We start from the raw sequence: 17133 nt of genomic DNA on the forward strand, positions 1-17133 counted from the left end.
CTCCTCTCCACAAGTGGAGCAGGTGGGTTTACATTCGTGCTCTGGCTCTGGCTCCTTAGTGCCACATTTGCTGCATACTGAGGTATGGGGTAGAGGGCACACGTCCGTCCTGTGGCCTGTTTGTATGCAGGCGTTGCAGAATTGTACGGTGTTCTTGAATGGGTAACAGGGCATTTCTCCTCCCATGTAGTAGACAAAGCGTGGTATCATGGGGCCATAGAAAGTAATGACCGCTGTCTTTTTTTTCCCCAAGCATGCGCGCTCGTAGTATCTCCACCCCTAGCGTTCTGATGCGCAGTTTGGCTTGGAGTGTTTCCGGACTCGTGTGCTGTGCCAATCCGTGCACTACACCTTTCTTTGTGTCTTCTCCGGCCGTCACGTAAGCGTTTACTGCGTGTTGTTTGCCATTGATAACGAGCGTCATTATCTTCCCGACTATATCTGCTACCTCTTGTTTGGGGGTAGATATGATAAAGATGTTTGATCCTGGCTTTAGTCGTAAAAGGAAGTGTTCCCCTATCGCCTTCCTTTGTGTGGCCATAATGACCGCTTCGGAAATCTGTGGAGCCGTCAAGTCTTTAATTGGTAGCCCTTGATGTGGTCGGACTATTATTTTGAAGTCTTCCTTTGGTAACGGAGGTAGTCTGTTGACTCGTGGCTTTTTCTTCATCGGCGGTTTCTTCGCTGGTCCGAGGTGCTGGCTCGACGAGTCGTAGGCACCCCCTGCTCCCATGGTTTTTCTTCCAACTCTTGCGAGAGCCTTCTTCTGGCGAACAGTTAACACCGTTTGCCAGTCTCCTTCTTTGTCCTCCTCCTGCCCGACGCGTGTGACGGGCATATCGGTGTCTTGTAGGATGATACTATCCCCTTCGTCGGTGTCTTGGTACTCCATTTGTTCCCGGTCCAGGTCCGAGAGCGTCGCTCGTACTTTTAGTGGCTCGTGCAAGCTTGAAGCTTCAATGTAGTTTGGTCCAGGCGTGCTCGTCGTAGCGTTCGTCGCCTCCGTGGGCGTCGCAGCTCCGGACGCAGCCGGCGTCGCCATCTGCTGCGGCAGCGCGCGCGGAGTCTCCCGCGCAGCCGCCGCCGCCGCCGCTGTAGTCGGCGTAAGTGTTAGCAATCCGCACACGTGTGGCGGGCACGTCCTGGCCCGTATTTACAAAAAGACGAAGGGCTCACCGCTAACACTGGTATGTGCACAGTCCTTAGATGTTCCCGAATCATGTATTCCACACGAAATGCAGCACATCGTAGGAAAAACTGGTCAAAAGATAGAAAATCACAGAGCTCCACGCCGAGCCAACCGCTCTGCTCGGCACCACCTCGGCGTTCCTTTTTACTGGGCAGCGCACTTGCACTGACGGCGTCGCGCTCGAGCTGTTGCGTGTCTCGTTTCGCGCAGCGCACGATTTTGCGCGCTGTGCACGAGAACACCCGACTAGCGGTATAACTCAGTGCTACACGGATACTGAGGCAGAAACAAGCGTATCGCAGAGCGTGATCGCGCGCTGGCACACGGCAGAAAATGAGTTCCGTTGTCTGCGCGCGACGTGGGAACAAGCAGACGAAACGGAAGTACATCTTGCTGCGGTATGAAACAAAAACACGCAGACATTCTCAGTTTGTGTGTTTTATTATTTCTCTAAACATTAATTCGTCTATTGAAGCAACAGATTATAAAAATAAGATGTTGCTTGAATTCCCGAAATCGCGTGCCAGTATGAGCGACGTCACAACACTGTCATGTACGTAGTCGCACTTGTGCGATATGCGTCGACTCTCCGGCTGGGCGCGCGGCGCCCGCGAAGGGCATAGAAGGGCAAACGGCATTCGGTTTTAAATTTCAGCTCTTTCCGCGGCGCGTAGGCGTAGCGATGTAATACTAGAGACACGATCGTTGTGCGCATTGTATGCACGGCGCTTGTCAGCTCAAAATGGCCAGACCTGGTGAGGGGCCCTTTAAGAACCATGCGGTCATTCTTTTTAGCATATTTGCTCGACTTTAGGAACAAATAAAACTTATGTTTACATATATTGCCTCTCCGCCTGTGTATATCTCTTTCCAAGGAGCATGCGCAGGGGAGAAGGGGGGGATTAAAGAAGAGAGGGTGCGAAATCATTGAAAAATTGTTGGTGGCACAACAATAGACATCAGAAATCCCCCCTCTACATTTCCTCAACTGATGCGCCTCTTGTATACGACTAATGTAGACGGACCTCCACCAGTATAAGACGGCAAATGATGTTTTATTGTGACATCAATTATATGGGCACTCCAGGCGCACTTCTGCAGTCGGCATGGCCGTGCGGTTCCGTATAAAATGCAAGGGCGATAAAATTGTCGCCGCGCGCCATATGCTGTATGTGCGAGTGAAAGCGTGCGAGGGCGAGCCGGCCATCGCCGCTCAATCTCGCGCACGCAAGGGAGGAAAGCGGGGAGGGGCGCGCGTTCTATTCCGGGCCGCTGTATCTCGAAAGCCATCTGCGACGGGGACGAAATCCGCCAAGCGCTGCGTTTTCGCGGTTTAGTTCGCGTCGGATGCGCGAGGCAGCACGAAGGTCAATTCGCTCGTTGCTGATAGCGCGCTTCCTCACTACAGCGATTTCACAGCGTTTCCGCGGTCGAGAGAGATGCATCATGTTTGCTTGTGCGCACGTGACACCATGCTTAATTTAGTTAGTATGTCTATGCTTACAAGTTCATACGGCCGATAAACCTACTATCCTTACTTTGTATAGCTGTCTACTAATTCGCTATCGCAATCAATGCTTCGCCTATCGGGCGAAACTGCGACTTTTTTACATGAATATCAAGTAAATCAATCGAATATTGTATTACTACAGCAGTCTTCTTAGTTAAAACTTATAAAACTTCGTGAAAATTGTCGACTAGCGTGTCCACGTTATTGCGTTGCCCGACGGCCTAAATCCCCTCCGAATGTACCGGCTGCTGGCCATTTTAATAATCAAGCTTCCCTTCGTTAGTTTCACTCTCACAATGCGTCCAATGCTATGGAAATGCCAATGATGAGCACAACAATTGTGAAAATGATTCGTTCTCCATTTATACATCAAACCCTAGTAGGAATATTTCATGTAGAAAACACCTGCAACCTTTTTCTTTGGTCCTTTTGCATGCGACTGGCTACACTTCAACAGAAGTGATAAAAAAAAATGGAGTTCAGCTTCCCAAAACTGCACAGGGGGTTATGAAAAAAACTTGTACACGTTACAGAAAAAAGTAACTAATTACAATTGCTCCATTAAAGAATTGCTATTGATAACAGTTACCAATTAGTGCCCCATGAAAGTAGTTGAGGAATTGCTCAAAAGCAATCGATTACTTCTACGTTACTTTCCTCTGAACTTTTATTAACATTACTGGCCTGGCCCTTTCAATGTGTCCTCTGCAATCCTCCCCACATTGCTTATCTTCACTAACAATTGCTTATAGAAAACTTTGTCAATCTTCTTCCTTTGTTTTTGTTGTGAAGACATCAGAAGTGGCACTAAAAACTTACTCGATGTGCGCTGGGGTTAGGGCATTGTTGTAACGGACGAACACATTGCACACATGGTTGTTGTTGCTCAGCACCTGGGTCCGCTATGAAGCACAACACTTCATTGTTACTGGATGGATGGATGGATGCTATGAGCCCTTTGGAGCAGAGTGGCAGGCTGCGCCACCAACCTCTTGTTATATTACGTCTTACCTATGTCAAAAAAAAGACATAGGTAGGACTGAGTCTTGAAGACACTCCCTGGTAATCCAATGAAAAGTTGAAAAAACATCGTCCATATGCGATTTCCTGGCATTAACTTTCCCATGTCCTCATGCATCCATGAAGTTGCTGCCTGGTGCTATCTCAGGCATTCTACTGCAGTTCCTGCCTAATTCAGGTTGTCAAAGTTGCATCGCCTGTTACAGCTCGACCCGTCAAGAAAGTAACTGCTTAAATGTAATTGGTTACTGAAAAAAGTAATTTAATTACAGTGTGCGTTAATGAGTAAACGAAGTAATAGTTCAATCACAAATTTAACGAAAAATAGAATTGATTACAAGTAATTACACGTAATCCGTTACGTACAAGTATGGTTATGACTCATGAGAGATGCCATAACGGAAGGCTGGGCTGTGAATTAATTTTGTCCACCTGCAATTCTATAATGTGCACCCAAAGCACAGGCCACAAGCGTTCTTGCATCCCCCCCCCCCCCCTATCTAAACTGCAGCAACTGAGCCACCGCGGCAGTTATCAATGATTTAAGATTTCGGCAGAGAGTCAAGAATAGTACATGCATACTTTCTCAGTGATATTGTGAGACTGCACTGCAGAGTAAGTTGTGCTGCACCATTGGTGCACTTTTACGAGTATGCTTCAAATCATCATAATACAATTAAACTGCAACATCATTACTGCAAGAAAATTTTGAATCATTTAGGGCTCGTCCTGTTCCCAGCAATCGTGTATCCTGCGTGCCTTACCTTTCATTAACACTGCGTGCCCTGTTCAAGTCCCAAACAGCATGCTCGTAAACCGTGACACAGCACTGCAGACAGGAAAGTCGCGAGCGCAGAGTTTTAAATAAAGGAAGTGTATGCAAGGTTGATGACGATTATTTACGGAAAAGATGAGCCCCAAAAAGCGGGGCTTTTTTTTTTTTTTTTTTAAGGCATGGCTTATTGGTGTGGGTCCATGTACTAAATCATATGTGGGGCGATCATTAAGCTTTACAGAATTTTTTAAAACTCACCTATGGCAGGTAGCATAATTCTAGTCCTTAAGGTGGATTATACAAAAAGGCAGACATTACTTGCACAAGAAATCGAAACACATTACCAATTGACAAAAATTCACTGGTTAACAAATTGTAGCCAGTGAGCTTGCAAGGCATAACCACTTGGAATGAATTTTTAGGGTGGCATAGGTTTCTAGATATGCAACATCGAACAACCAGTAAAAATGCACTGTTGTTCCACTTACTTATTTAACATGCTGTTTTATGCACTGAAACACAAAAGAAACTGGAATGCCCATGTAATTTGTCGCACACTTTGGCAATGAATATATCGAAACTGGCGTCATCCTTGCCAAGTTGCCAGCTACAATTCATTAACTGCAATATGTGCCGTAAATCAATTAATTAGGAGGTGAATTAATTATCTTTCTAATTAGTTGAGTATGTATTTCGATTTCTCATGCAACTAATTTCCGCCTCTGAATAATCCAACTCAACGATATGCTATCTGCCACAGGCAATTTACTTAAGAATGATCACCCAGTATAAGAGGTGCATCAGTGAGGAAAATGAGAGGGGACTATCTCTCTATGTTGGTAAGTCTTGCCATTAGTCAAGTGCAGCCTGACAGACTGACAGCAGCCATGTGAACTTCCATCCAGCTCTCGCCATGGCCGCAACTACAAAGATTTAGGTGGGGAGCCTTGAAAGCAGGAAGGTAGTGCAGATCTACGGCGTGGCTGGACTCGGCATTTGCTTTTCTTAGTCTCAGAAAGTGCTTTTGGTGCAATAAAATTTTTCCTTAATGAGGAATGATGGGGCGACTAGTTGGCAAAAAAAAGTATTCAATATTTAACAATAAAAACCTGCTGAAGTTGGCAGTTACTACCATACTGACAACCACCCGAAAATAAAGCAGAAGGTATCAGTGAAAATGAAATGCTGCCATGTTGATAGCCAATAGCACACATTTGAAAGGCTTCGTATGTAACGGCATTTCTTGGTCCTATTCTGTCCTGCATAACCTTCACTGATTTACAAAGGTTTCAAAGAGAAAGCACTGGCAATGTAAGCAGGACACGGCATATGAAAACAGAATATGGTACAGACAACTTATTTCTTCAAAATTTTCTGTGCTATTCACGCTTTACAATAAACCATACTATCAGCAATATGGAAGGCACAATTACTTAAGCAAAGTCTATGTATAATTAAGAGACTGTACTAAAAGATAAACAGGAAAGGAAGTAACATCATGGGATGGCTCTGCCCCTTTCATGCTTGCTCTTTTTCTAACTCTTTTGCTTTCTCTTAATGCTGTCCTTTATTGCATACATTACCAACTGGATCAAAAGTCCACGATGTGATTATGCATGTTTTTTAACTGCATTACGGAACAGTATAACAAAGGAAAACATAATTCACCCTCTCACAAGACTACCTCCAAAACAGAGACCCCTGTGCAATGAAACATGCACAATTAATAAATTACGTACTTAAATATTTACCTCTTTAGCTGCTCCACCATACTAATACAGTTGTAATCAAAGCCGATATCCTATCACAAAAGTTTGGCATTCTCAAAGCTCCTTTTTGTCATGAAGAGAATGTCACATCAAAAGAATTCGTGCTACCCACATCCCTTTATCACAACATGGTGGGGGTTTAAGTAATATGAACAAAGAGAATGAGGGACAGGGTACAGTAACCAATAAGCCAGGTGTGACAGGGTAGCATGTAACACTGGAACTGTGAACATTCATAAATCTGCAAATTTGAAAGCGCATTTTGTGCAAAATGTGCCCTAATATCCGCCAGATTACTCTATGGGAGTTAACAAATGTTAGCCAAACAACAAACGCAATGTAAAAACCAAATTGAATCTGATATTAACCTGCCATTTAATTCCTCCATAACCAGTTAATTAAGATTACATTAAGAAATGAGCATTACCACACTTTTTGCATTACCTTCCAAATACACTGACCAATCATCAATTAATGAGACCACTGTGAGCCCATAAAATAAGAAACAGAGGAGAAGGGTGGGTAGCAGGGTATGCTTTGTGACACATCAAAGCAAGTTTTTGTAAATTGAACTGAATGTGCAGTGTAAAATTCTCCCCACATATTTCAAACATTTCAGAGCTTATTACAATTTCCTGTTCCTACATGTCCAAACAACTCACATATTTACCCATGTTTATGCAAACGAGCATGCATATACAAATGAAAAATTTATAGGATGAAATGTCACGCATGCTCTGGCAACATGGCCTATCATATGTCCAGAATGAACAATACATCTTTGGCTTCGAGAGTGGAGTTCAACCGAAGTGATAAACATCACACCAGAATAAACTCCAAAAAAGAAAAAGGGAAAAAAAAAGCCATGAGACCCAGTGTACCATGCTCATTCTTTATGCAGGAACGACTTTAGCATAAAAAAGTCCCATTGCAATTACATTACAGTTCGAAAACACACAGTAATTACAAATTCCTTCAAGGACCGTGTCCCCTCAACAATAAAATCTTATTAAATATCTCTTGAAACATGTGCATACATATGGTTATTTCTTCGTAATTTACAAGCAACTATGAAATATAAGCTAACTATCTGGTATCAAAGGTTAACATGATGTGTTTGTGAACTAAAACAAAAAGCTTTTGCTTTATGCATGTGGCGTACTTACATATACAGTGCACATTATGTTTTGACGGAGCATAAGAATGATATTTACAAGTAGTATCTATTACAGTTCGTTTGCAGATGGGAAAAGCTTGACATGGTCAGCAGACACTGCACCAATGCAATAACTTCTGAACAGCACGCAATGTGAAATAAACAAGAGACCGGGTGGTTGTGAAGCGGTCATAAAAAAGGCATGAGAAAAAAGGCATGATACCATCTACATACCACTGCATGGAGTTGACAGTTGCATCAGTTTAAAAACAGTTCCACACTCAACAATTTTGCAAAGCCTCATTTCTTTCTTTGCTCATGCATCAGAAATTTATACATCATATCACAGAAGTTATGACAGCACAAAAGACTCCTGTGTAAAACAAAGAATAACCTATACACGGTGAAAAAAAAAAAAAAACCTTGTACATATAAAGATATTACTATTTGCAATATAAACATATATACAACGTGTGGGACAGGAGAAAGAAGATAAAGAATAACAAGTATTTATAAGTAGACGCGGAGAACTCTGCAATTAACAGAAGACACATTTTGCAGACACACTCTAACGTAAAAATTTCTTGAGCTTACCATGACAGTGCATACAAATGGAAAAAAAAAGTATGCTTCTTGCCAGATGCAGCCTTGACAGCACACAGAAGACAGCATTTCAGTGATGCACAAATCTGCCAATTAGCTAATCAAAACATGGAAGACCTTTGAAAGACCAAAAAAACTTGCATATGCTACAGTTAAGAATCATTTTAGTTAGATTAAAAATAAATTTAATACATTTTCCCCTGCATTTGTGCAAGACAATACAAATTCACTTCAGAGAACATGTAACACAGTTTTTTGAAATGCAGCTTGTTGCAGAGCTCATCCCACTTTGTTTTTTTGCACAAAATCTAGACCTTACAACAAGAAAGTAAAAGAACAATGTATAAACCAACAAAGTGCACTGCTAAACAGGCAGCAATGGAGACATGGCTGGCACAAGTCAACATATCAGGGTGGGCAGTGGATGAAACTTTTAGAAGTGCGCACTCGGTCCACTGAGAGCTGGTGGTTTCTAGGTGGAAAGCCACTTGTGTGTCCAAGGTGCAATTGCATGTTTGCCACTTTCTATTTGAGATAGGATTTATACAGCAGTGTACTGTGTATGCTGTCACGCTCTTGCTCCATGAGGAACAATATGTCTTTCAGGTTGACTCGTTTCACTCTTGGCCGCATCTGAAAGACAAGAAAGTTCAAAATGGCAGAAGGTCCCAGTAGACCAACCGAAAACCCATCGAGTCCCTTTGCAGAGACTCCATCAACAAATCTAGCTACTGCACACAAAGCCGCCAGATGCAACTCCAAGTTCAGTGAATGACAGAATTGATAAAGCAGGCCTGCTTCTCAGCAAGGAGCCACTACAAGCAAACAATTTGAACTAAAGGAAAGAAAAGAAATTATTTCTTCTAACAAAAATAAATCATCTTAGTCAGCAGTTTACCGTTGTTTGCACAGAAAATGAACATTGGAATCATTATACTGGCAGACACATCAGTATGCTTAATCTTCAGTAGCATCTGAACACAAGATGCATAATATTACCACCACACAGAAGTAAGGTTCTGCACTAACTGAAGAAGTAAATAAATATATGCACACAATGGCTTACTTTGCCACAACTGCCTTAACTACCATGCCAATTCATTATATAGACCTTTCCATCGGAAGAGCACCTCCTCTCTGAATATTGCACATGAGTGCAAAGCACACATGAGCACATGCTGTCACTCCTGCAGTGCTTTTGAGCGGGGCGCTCAAGCAGTTTCACAACACTTAAGAGGGCAATATGACAACATCGTGAGAGCTCCCGTTGGGAAGGTCTATAGCAGACTAGCATATAGTAAACATATCAGCGCTTGTTTTGTCAGTTTCTCTGCCCCACTGTCCATGTCTTTTCGCGCTGCTAGTAACTTCCATACCACAAATGCATACTAACTTGCCCAACTTTCGACGGTTTTAAACTAATTTACTCAATCAGTAAATTGTTTTGTAATTACAATAATGGCAAATGGCAACACAACACAGCATAGTGTCATGTATGGTATGAGAATACTAATATTTGTCTTTTATTTAGCGATAAACGATCAAACATGTTGTTAAACAAAGACAACAAACAGCAGTTCATGAAATCGTTTTGTAGGAAAGAGAGCTTCATAGGTTCACTCAGTAATATCAGTAATATGACTAGTTTAACTTAGCATTTTATGTAAATATATGATCTGATTTGTATAGACAGGTGTGCATGAACCAATCTGGCTTGTTTAAGCAAGGATGTAATTGATTACTATGGTGCTGTTAGCTGATACATTAAGTGAAAATGAATGACTGGCATCACCTGAGGATTCTCACATAGTTTGATACACTGAAGAGATACTGGCTAAAAAGTTTCGTTACTAAGATGCTCTGTTCAAATAAAAGCCTGGGCTGAGATCTAATTTACAACAATTACAACACAAAAATAAGCAAAAAGACATGCTATTTATTAATTATTCTGAGACACAGTACTCTTAGTTGTTCCGAGATGTCACGCCTGCCCAGCTTGCTTGTTGTTATAAACACGCTGTTGTGGTATATGACCAAAGCAGCCATCCACCTTCCTCATTTTCTCCTTTTTTTTTTTTCATTACACTTCTGGTACATCATGACCGCTGAACAAACGAGTCTTCACCACAGTAGTAAAAACAGGAAGTCACATTTGTTTCATCACTACATTATAAATGTGATAAAATTAGCTTATAAAAGTGGCATTATGTAAAAGTGATATTGCAAAAAAATTCCACAACTAGGACGCAGTGTGTATAAACCAGACAAATCTGCCACCCTATTACGATGGCGCCAAAATGGCATAGCACACTAACCAAGTTTTATTACCAAGTTAAACTTGCCTTTCAGCAAATTTAAAGGAAACAGCCCATTTTCACGAAGGCCTGGCAATTATAACAAGCACATCTGTTATTAATTCATGAGCTTCCATTGTACCAACTCCAGATCTGCAAGGGGTCTAACTTTCCATAAAAACAGAGAGATTCAAGCCTCAGATGGAGAAAAGCAGGGAAGTAAGAGCATTTTTACAATAACGAATTGATGGCTGACATGCCATTTATTTGTTTGAATAATGCTATCCAAAAGTACGTTTGGAAAGCTTCCCTACAAATGTCAGTTCAAAGGTGGAGAATGTGCATACCCTATGCAGCTTCACAACACCACTGCCATCTGTAAGGCACTTCAACTTTTGCATTTTATTTCAATGAATGTTGAACACAGCTGTAATATGTTTGCACAATAATATGCCTTTATGGATTGCTTGTACATATGGTCGTGCATTGATTAGTTTCTCACCGCATGCAAATATTATGCAGCATCTATAAGGAGGCTAGCAGCACTCTGCCTCAACCATATTAAGTGCATTTGTATTTAATCGTCATACAACCTATAGCAACCTATTATTCGAATGACACACATGAGGCGCACTCTATGTAGGAGGGCGAATCAGAAAGTCTTTGTCCCTATTTTTTTTAGCCGAATTAAGCCTGTAAGTGCGAAGCCAACATATCCATTTCCAAAAGTATGGTTATGCTCTGCTTCTTTTCTTTTTCTTTTTTTGTTGCGTCGGCACTTTGCCCTGAACTGTAATTTTTTTTTTCTCTTGATGTATTCTATATTAACTGCTTTTATTTGTCAATGACATATGATATATACACGCCCGAAATAGCTCTGAAGGCCTGCCAGTACACTTATTAGGAGTCTCATACAGTGATAGGAGACGGTGGGTGCACACATGTATAATTAAAGAATACATAAGGCATACTATGTTCTGCGACAGTGGCCCCTTTCCAAACTTGATATGCTGCCCCGCAGTACACTGCATATGCTTGCCCACGTGACACTACTATATTGCGGCAAAACTGACTTTTGCAAACCGGCATCACTTGTGCATGCTTTCTGCACTTTGAAGCTATCGGCGAGGATGGTGAAGATGGAGTCGGCGTCAGTGCTGACAGCAGTGAATCTTTTCAATTAAAACACAGCATCGAACAGCACAAAGCTTGGCATCGAATGTCCAACCACATAGGCCTAGTGTTGCAGAGCGCACGGTGGCTATGGCTGCCCGCAAATTGGCATGCATGGGCACTAGTTCAAGGCTGCCTGTGGACTTCACTGTGGATTTAGTGAATACTGCAAGAATTGCAGTATTCAGAAGATGGTGGTGTCTAAGCAGTGCGAATCGCTGTCTTTTCCGATGCCTTTTCCAATGCCGTTTCTTATCACACTTGGTCAGTGGTCATAGCAACACTCTACCTGCATTGTCAATGGGATAATCCAGCCGAGAACAGTGGATGAAGGAATGGCATATAATCAAGCAGAAGGCATGGCTACAACATCGCTGCCATGGGACAGTATTCCTGGTCGATTATGTTTCTGCGACACGAGCACTTTCACAATATTTCATGTGACTAGGCTTTGAACATGTCAATGCCTATGAGTAACAGCGTCTGCGTGGCTCTGTGCAAGGATTGCTGTTGCTCACAGAGGCCCAACGTACCAGTGCCTGCTGCAGTGCGAACCAGCCAATGCGCAAAACGCATGTAAACTCAACTTGACGATGCTGCACAAGCTACATTTCATGAGCATGAGAAGAAAGGGAGTTAACCGAAGGGCCCGATTTTTATTAATCGTGTCATTAGAAGCCAACAAACAAAGATGCCAAGGACAACATAGGGGAAATAGTTGTACTTACTAATTGAATTAAAGAAATGATAAATTAATGGCAATGAAAGTGGATGAAGAAACAACTTGCCGAAGGTGGGGAACGATCCCACGTCTTCGCATTATGCGTGCGATGCTCTCTTATCATTTCTATGATTCAATTAGTAAGTACAGGTAATTTCCGCTATGTTTTCCTTGGCGTCAGTTTGTTGGCTTCTGATGATACAATTTCATGAGCACAGCCACTCACCCATGCAAGATCTGCTTGACGAACTCTTTCTCGGGATATAAGTACTATAAGCTGCAATGACGCACTAAAAGCAAAGGTAAGTTGTATTCAAAGGCGATATTCTCGTGCAATAATTTCCGGTAGTACGTCATCTTCAAGACCTTTCGCGCATCTCTACATCAGACACGTCAAAGTAGATGAACGAAAACCTTTCTGACAATATGCCAGAAATGCTGTAAGCAGGAACTGCATGCTGCATTTCTCATGAAGGAGAACACGACGTGGCAGCCATAGAGTAGATGCAGCGACAAGCAGTGCAGGCATGTGATTCCGCCAGAGCGTAATGGCCAAAACTTTACGGCCACCGGAGTCCAGCCTATCTGGCAGTGAGCATGCGTTATTAGATTCGTCGGACGATCTCGCCGCTGCCACCATTTGTTCGAGTTGTAGGACGATCTACGAGCTGTAGGCCGATCTCACCACTGCCATTCAGTTGTCAGATTTGGCAGTCGTAGCTGTAGGAAGGAGCTTGTTGCAACAGGGCTAGGCGAGCAGAATTTATTAGCAGTATTTACATATTAGACATTTTGAACAAGACATAAATCGACAGTCTAGCGTGAATCCCAAATGGTGCCCGCAAGACGACGCATACAGCAAACAGCTTACGAGCACACAGCTCACTAGTACATTTCTAGCCTGACAACGAGCACGCAGCTCACTACGCCGAGCACACAACGAGCACGCACTCGCAGCCGACAACCGCTGCTTATAAGCACTTGCCCCCCCCCCCCCCCTGATTCCAAGCGAACGGAAACGTTCGTCCAGTCATCGTTCGACGTCACTCAAGATGACCCGCCTTTTTGGAGGATGAGGGCTGTCGACTTGGAGGAGGATGAGGGCTCACATACACGTGCCGCACATACACACAGGTGAAAAGGGCCGGAGCCGACGTCAGAGGGCTTCGTAGAACTCTGCTTTGTCCCGGGTGGCGCGGCCAAGTACCACATTCCTGAGCTGACCGCGCGCCACGTGGCTGCCGGCCATTCGCAGTTCTCCGAAGTGCGCCCCGTCCAGCCGGATTGGAACACGTGCTGCGGGCTGAAAGCTGGCACGTTGTCACCCCGTACGGCCATTCCTAACAGCTCCTCCATGGCACGGAAAATCTCGCCTGGCCAGTGCTGGCAACCGCTGGGCAGGAAGAGAATGGCTGGCGAGCAAGACGATGGCTTTGCTCTCTGCAACCCCTGCGTACTTGGAATGCCTTCAACCATCTTACAACAACTGGCACAGAAGAGTGGACCCGGCAACACAATACCGCTCAGTGTTCAAACGCCCGGAATTAGCTGCTAACCCACCAGGCTTCCTATCACAATTTCCATGCAAGTCACTCAACTGGAAATCCCAAATTTTGCCCCAAAATTTCGTGCCGCCAAAGCGAGCGTTCACGTTCCTCTTGAGTTCGACCAAACCCAATCGTCGCGCTGCACAAGAGCAAAGGTTTACGCAGAATTAAACTGAAGGCTCTCAACCACCAATACCCAAACATATCTTAAGCAGCCTAACTTCACGAACAGCCTGTTCTTACCCTATCGCAGTGGCGTACTTATCTCACGTACTGTTACCACTGAACAGTCTGGCCAACTACTCCACAGGTACGTCATCACAACTGCGCTAACTTTGTGGTCCCTATTCCGAACACATGCTTGCATCATACAAAGTTTTCATCACGCTGACTCACATTTGTTCCTCTGGTCCATACTGGACACGTTCCTTAAACGAACAACTACCTTGCGTAACTCACGCACACCGCAGAACCCTTAAAAAAATGCGTCTGCCAATAGCTCATTCTACGCACGCTCACTAAAGAAGACAGAATACGGCTGCCCTCAACACACACGAGCACAACCAAGTCATTAACAACCTGCTTCACTCCGTCCACACAGGACATGCGCTAATGGAACTACGAACTCTTAGTGCAAATCACGCACTTACTGAAAACCTACGCGGTTAACCTTAGAAAATAAAAAAAACATAAAAAAAGAAGGTTAACTAATACACACGTGCGTTACGATAGGCCTCTCAACGATAACCTTGACCTTCAGGTTACTCACACACACAAAAAGAAACCCTATCTACTTATTAATGAACACCTCGCGATACTACATGTTTTAAAAAAAAACACGCCTTTCAAATCTCGAACTTCTCAAACAAAACAAAAAAAGCTCATACCTAACATACTGAAAGAAATCCTAGTCTCAAATCGCGAAAATTATCCAATGCTCAAAAATAAAACAAAACAGCACTTTTTACTTCTACGGAAGCTCTCTTGGCCTCCCGTCCCAAACATTTTCAACTGACTCATACTTTTGAGCCGTACCCGAGGTGGTCGCGGTCCGAAAGCTACTCTGGCTACCGAGGAACAACAAAAGGGCCGACTCACTATCAGCTCCTCCAAGACGTTACAGTCTAATGCCAATTTGCGTCCTGGCACCCTGCTTTCAACACGAACTCGATTGACCGCATCGCTACTCCCCACCTGGTCTCGTCTTGCCACCTTGCGCTTCTTTGTACTACACGCTGAGCTTCGAAAAGAACGACGGAACGACGAGGAATTTAACTGCCCCGTGCCCTTTGTCCGCGTCCGTGCAGAACATGCTTCTTGGTCTCCTTTTGACCTGTGGCTCGAACGTGTTGGGTGCGTCAACATCGTCAACGACGACCGCACCTTTCTTTTCCTCGCGCCCTGCCCTTTTGGGTCACTCGCCGTCTTTGGCGGCGCTACATTAGTCACCGTCTTTCGGTCTTTACCGCACTTCTTTTTACGGCGCTTTCTCTGCATTTCCTTTCATGCCGTCTTCTCGCGCCTCGTGCTGGCCGTTACACATTTCATCAAACCGGATCGGTCTCTTATCCGCACAGTCTGAGTGATTAATAACTAAATCACCCCTCTCTTGGCTAACTAGACTGGCGGAGAGCCGCACCAATCCCTGAATAATGCAGTTGTCTTCTCTTGAGCTACGGAGCTCGCCATCCTGAGAACTACTCTCAACCGCATCGTCCAGCTCGCACATCACTTCGGCACGCAGATCTGACACGACATGGGTGCTCGCGTCTGTCAAGTCCGCAGTATTCTGTACCTCGCTAACGACCTCGCTACTATGAGATGCGACGCACACGCGCGGTAACTGTGCCAATTTGTTCGCAGCTGGCCTAGCTGTCTCTACAGCCCTCTGTTGGCACAGCACCTCGTCGCTCTCACTCTGGCCTTTAACGGCCTCTGCTGCCACTAAGGCTTCGTTAGCTGCTAGCACTTCGAGTTCACCTATGAACATGCTGCTACTCTCACAGGTACTACTACTTTCCTCGGCTTTTGAGCAAAATCTGATATCTACTTCCCACTTTCGCTGCATCCAGCCTACAGATTTCTCAAGCCGCTGTGGACTTCGTGCTTTTAACTGCTGCAAATCTTTTATCTCTTTGTTCACTGCTGCCATTTCTTTTTCAACAAGTTGCCGTTTTTGCTCACGCTCTTGGCGTTTTCGTTCGCGCTCTTGGCGTTCTTGCCTAATTGATTCCTGTTCCTGTCTTTTGCTTAGAATTCGTTTACCTAGATGTTCGATTAATTTAAAATCATTGCCACTTTGCAGAATGGCCTTACGAATTTCTGATTCCGTCAAGTCCTTCTCTACGTCTACCTCGAGCTCTTCACACAACCACAACAGGTCAGCTCCTGTCAAACACATTAGGACCATGGTCGCTACTTTAAGCTTTGGCTCTGCTATCACACAATACTTGCTGTGATACCCACGCAAATCAAAATGCAAGTAAAAGATCCCCAGCGAATCAAATTTCAAAAACACAGAGAAATTGAAGCCTGGCAAATCTTACAGCCAAAACCAAACGCTCACCCACTGAAGCAGCACCATATCACCAGTCCTTCTCCGCCGTACCCAGTCAGTTGCAAGAGGTGGTCAATCCCAAGTCGCCTCCAACTTGGATCAGGATGCCGGTCGGTCACCATGTGCCAACGTCCATCAGCTGTCGTTGCTGTCTCCCGAGTCGTAGGCCGGTTTAGGAGCCGTAGGCTGATCTCACCGCTGCCATTCAGTTGTAGCGATTTGGAGCAGTCGTAGTTGTAGGGAGGAACTTGGGGACGACAGGGTTAGGCGAGCAGGGTTTATTTACAGGATTTACATTTAAAACAAGACATACATCGACAGTCTAGCGTGACTCCCAAATGGTGCCCGCAAGACGACGCATACAGCAAACAGCTTACGAGCACACAGCTCACTAGTACATTTCTAGCCTGACAACGAGCACGCAGCTCACTACGACGAGCACACAACGAGCACGCACTCGCAGCCGACAACCGCTGCTTATAAGCACTTGCCCCCCCCTTGATTCCAAGCGAACGGAAACGTTCGTCCAGTCATCGTTTGACGTCACCGTTCGACGTCACTCAAGATGACCCGCCTTTTTGGAGGATGAGGGCTGTGGACTTGGAGGAGGATGAGGGCTCACATACACGTGCCGCACATACACACAGGGGAAAAGGGCCGGAGCCGACGTCAAAGGGCTTTGTAGAACTCTGCTTTGTCCCACGTGGCACGGCCAAGTACCACATTCCTGAGCTGACCACGCGCCACGTGGCTGCCGGCCATTCGCAGTTCTCCGAAGTGCGCCCCGTCCAGCCGGATTGGAACATGTGCTGCGGGCTG

At 44.5% G+C, this 17133-nt stretch overlaps 1 protein-coding gene across 6 annotated transcripts in view; it reads right to left on the minus strand.

Annotated features, from left to right (window-relative positions):
- Positions 1-1611: 1611 nt before the first annotated feature.
- LOC126545464 (transcription initiation factor TFIID subunit 4-like) overlaps positions 1612-17133 on the minus strand; it is a 115928-nt gene continuing 100406 nt past the window's right edge. For 4 of the 6 annotated variants that reach the window (XM_055061841.2, XM_055061840.2, XM_055061843.2 and 1 more), the window contains one exon: positions 1612-8655. In XM_055061841.2, the coding sequence (XP_054917816.1) occupies positions 8548-8655 (108 nt within the window). In that variant the 3' untranslated portion in view covers positions 1612-8547. The remainder of the gene's footprint in view (positions 8656-17133) is intronic. The other 2 variants (XM_055061842.1, XM_055061844.2) reach the window with 1 other exon arrangement.

The sequence above is a fragment of the Dermacentor andersoni genome, chromosome 1, assembly GCF_023375885.2.
Source record: "Dermacentor andersoni chromosome 1, qqDerAnde1_hic_scaffold, whole genome shotgun sequence".
NCBI lineage: Eukaryota > Metazoa > Arthropoda > Arachnida > Ixodida > Ixodidae > Dermacentor > Dermacentor andersoni.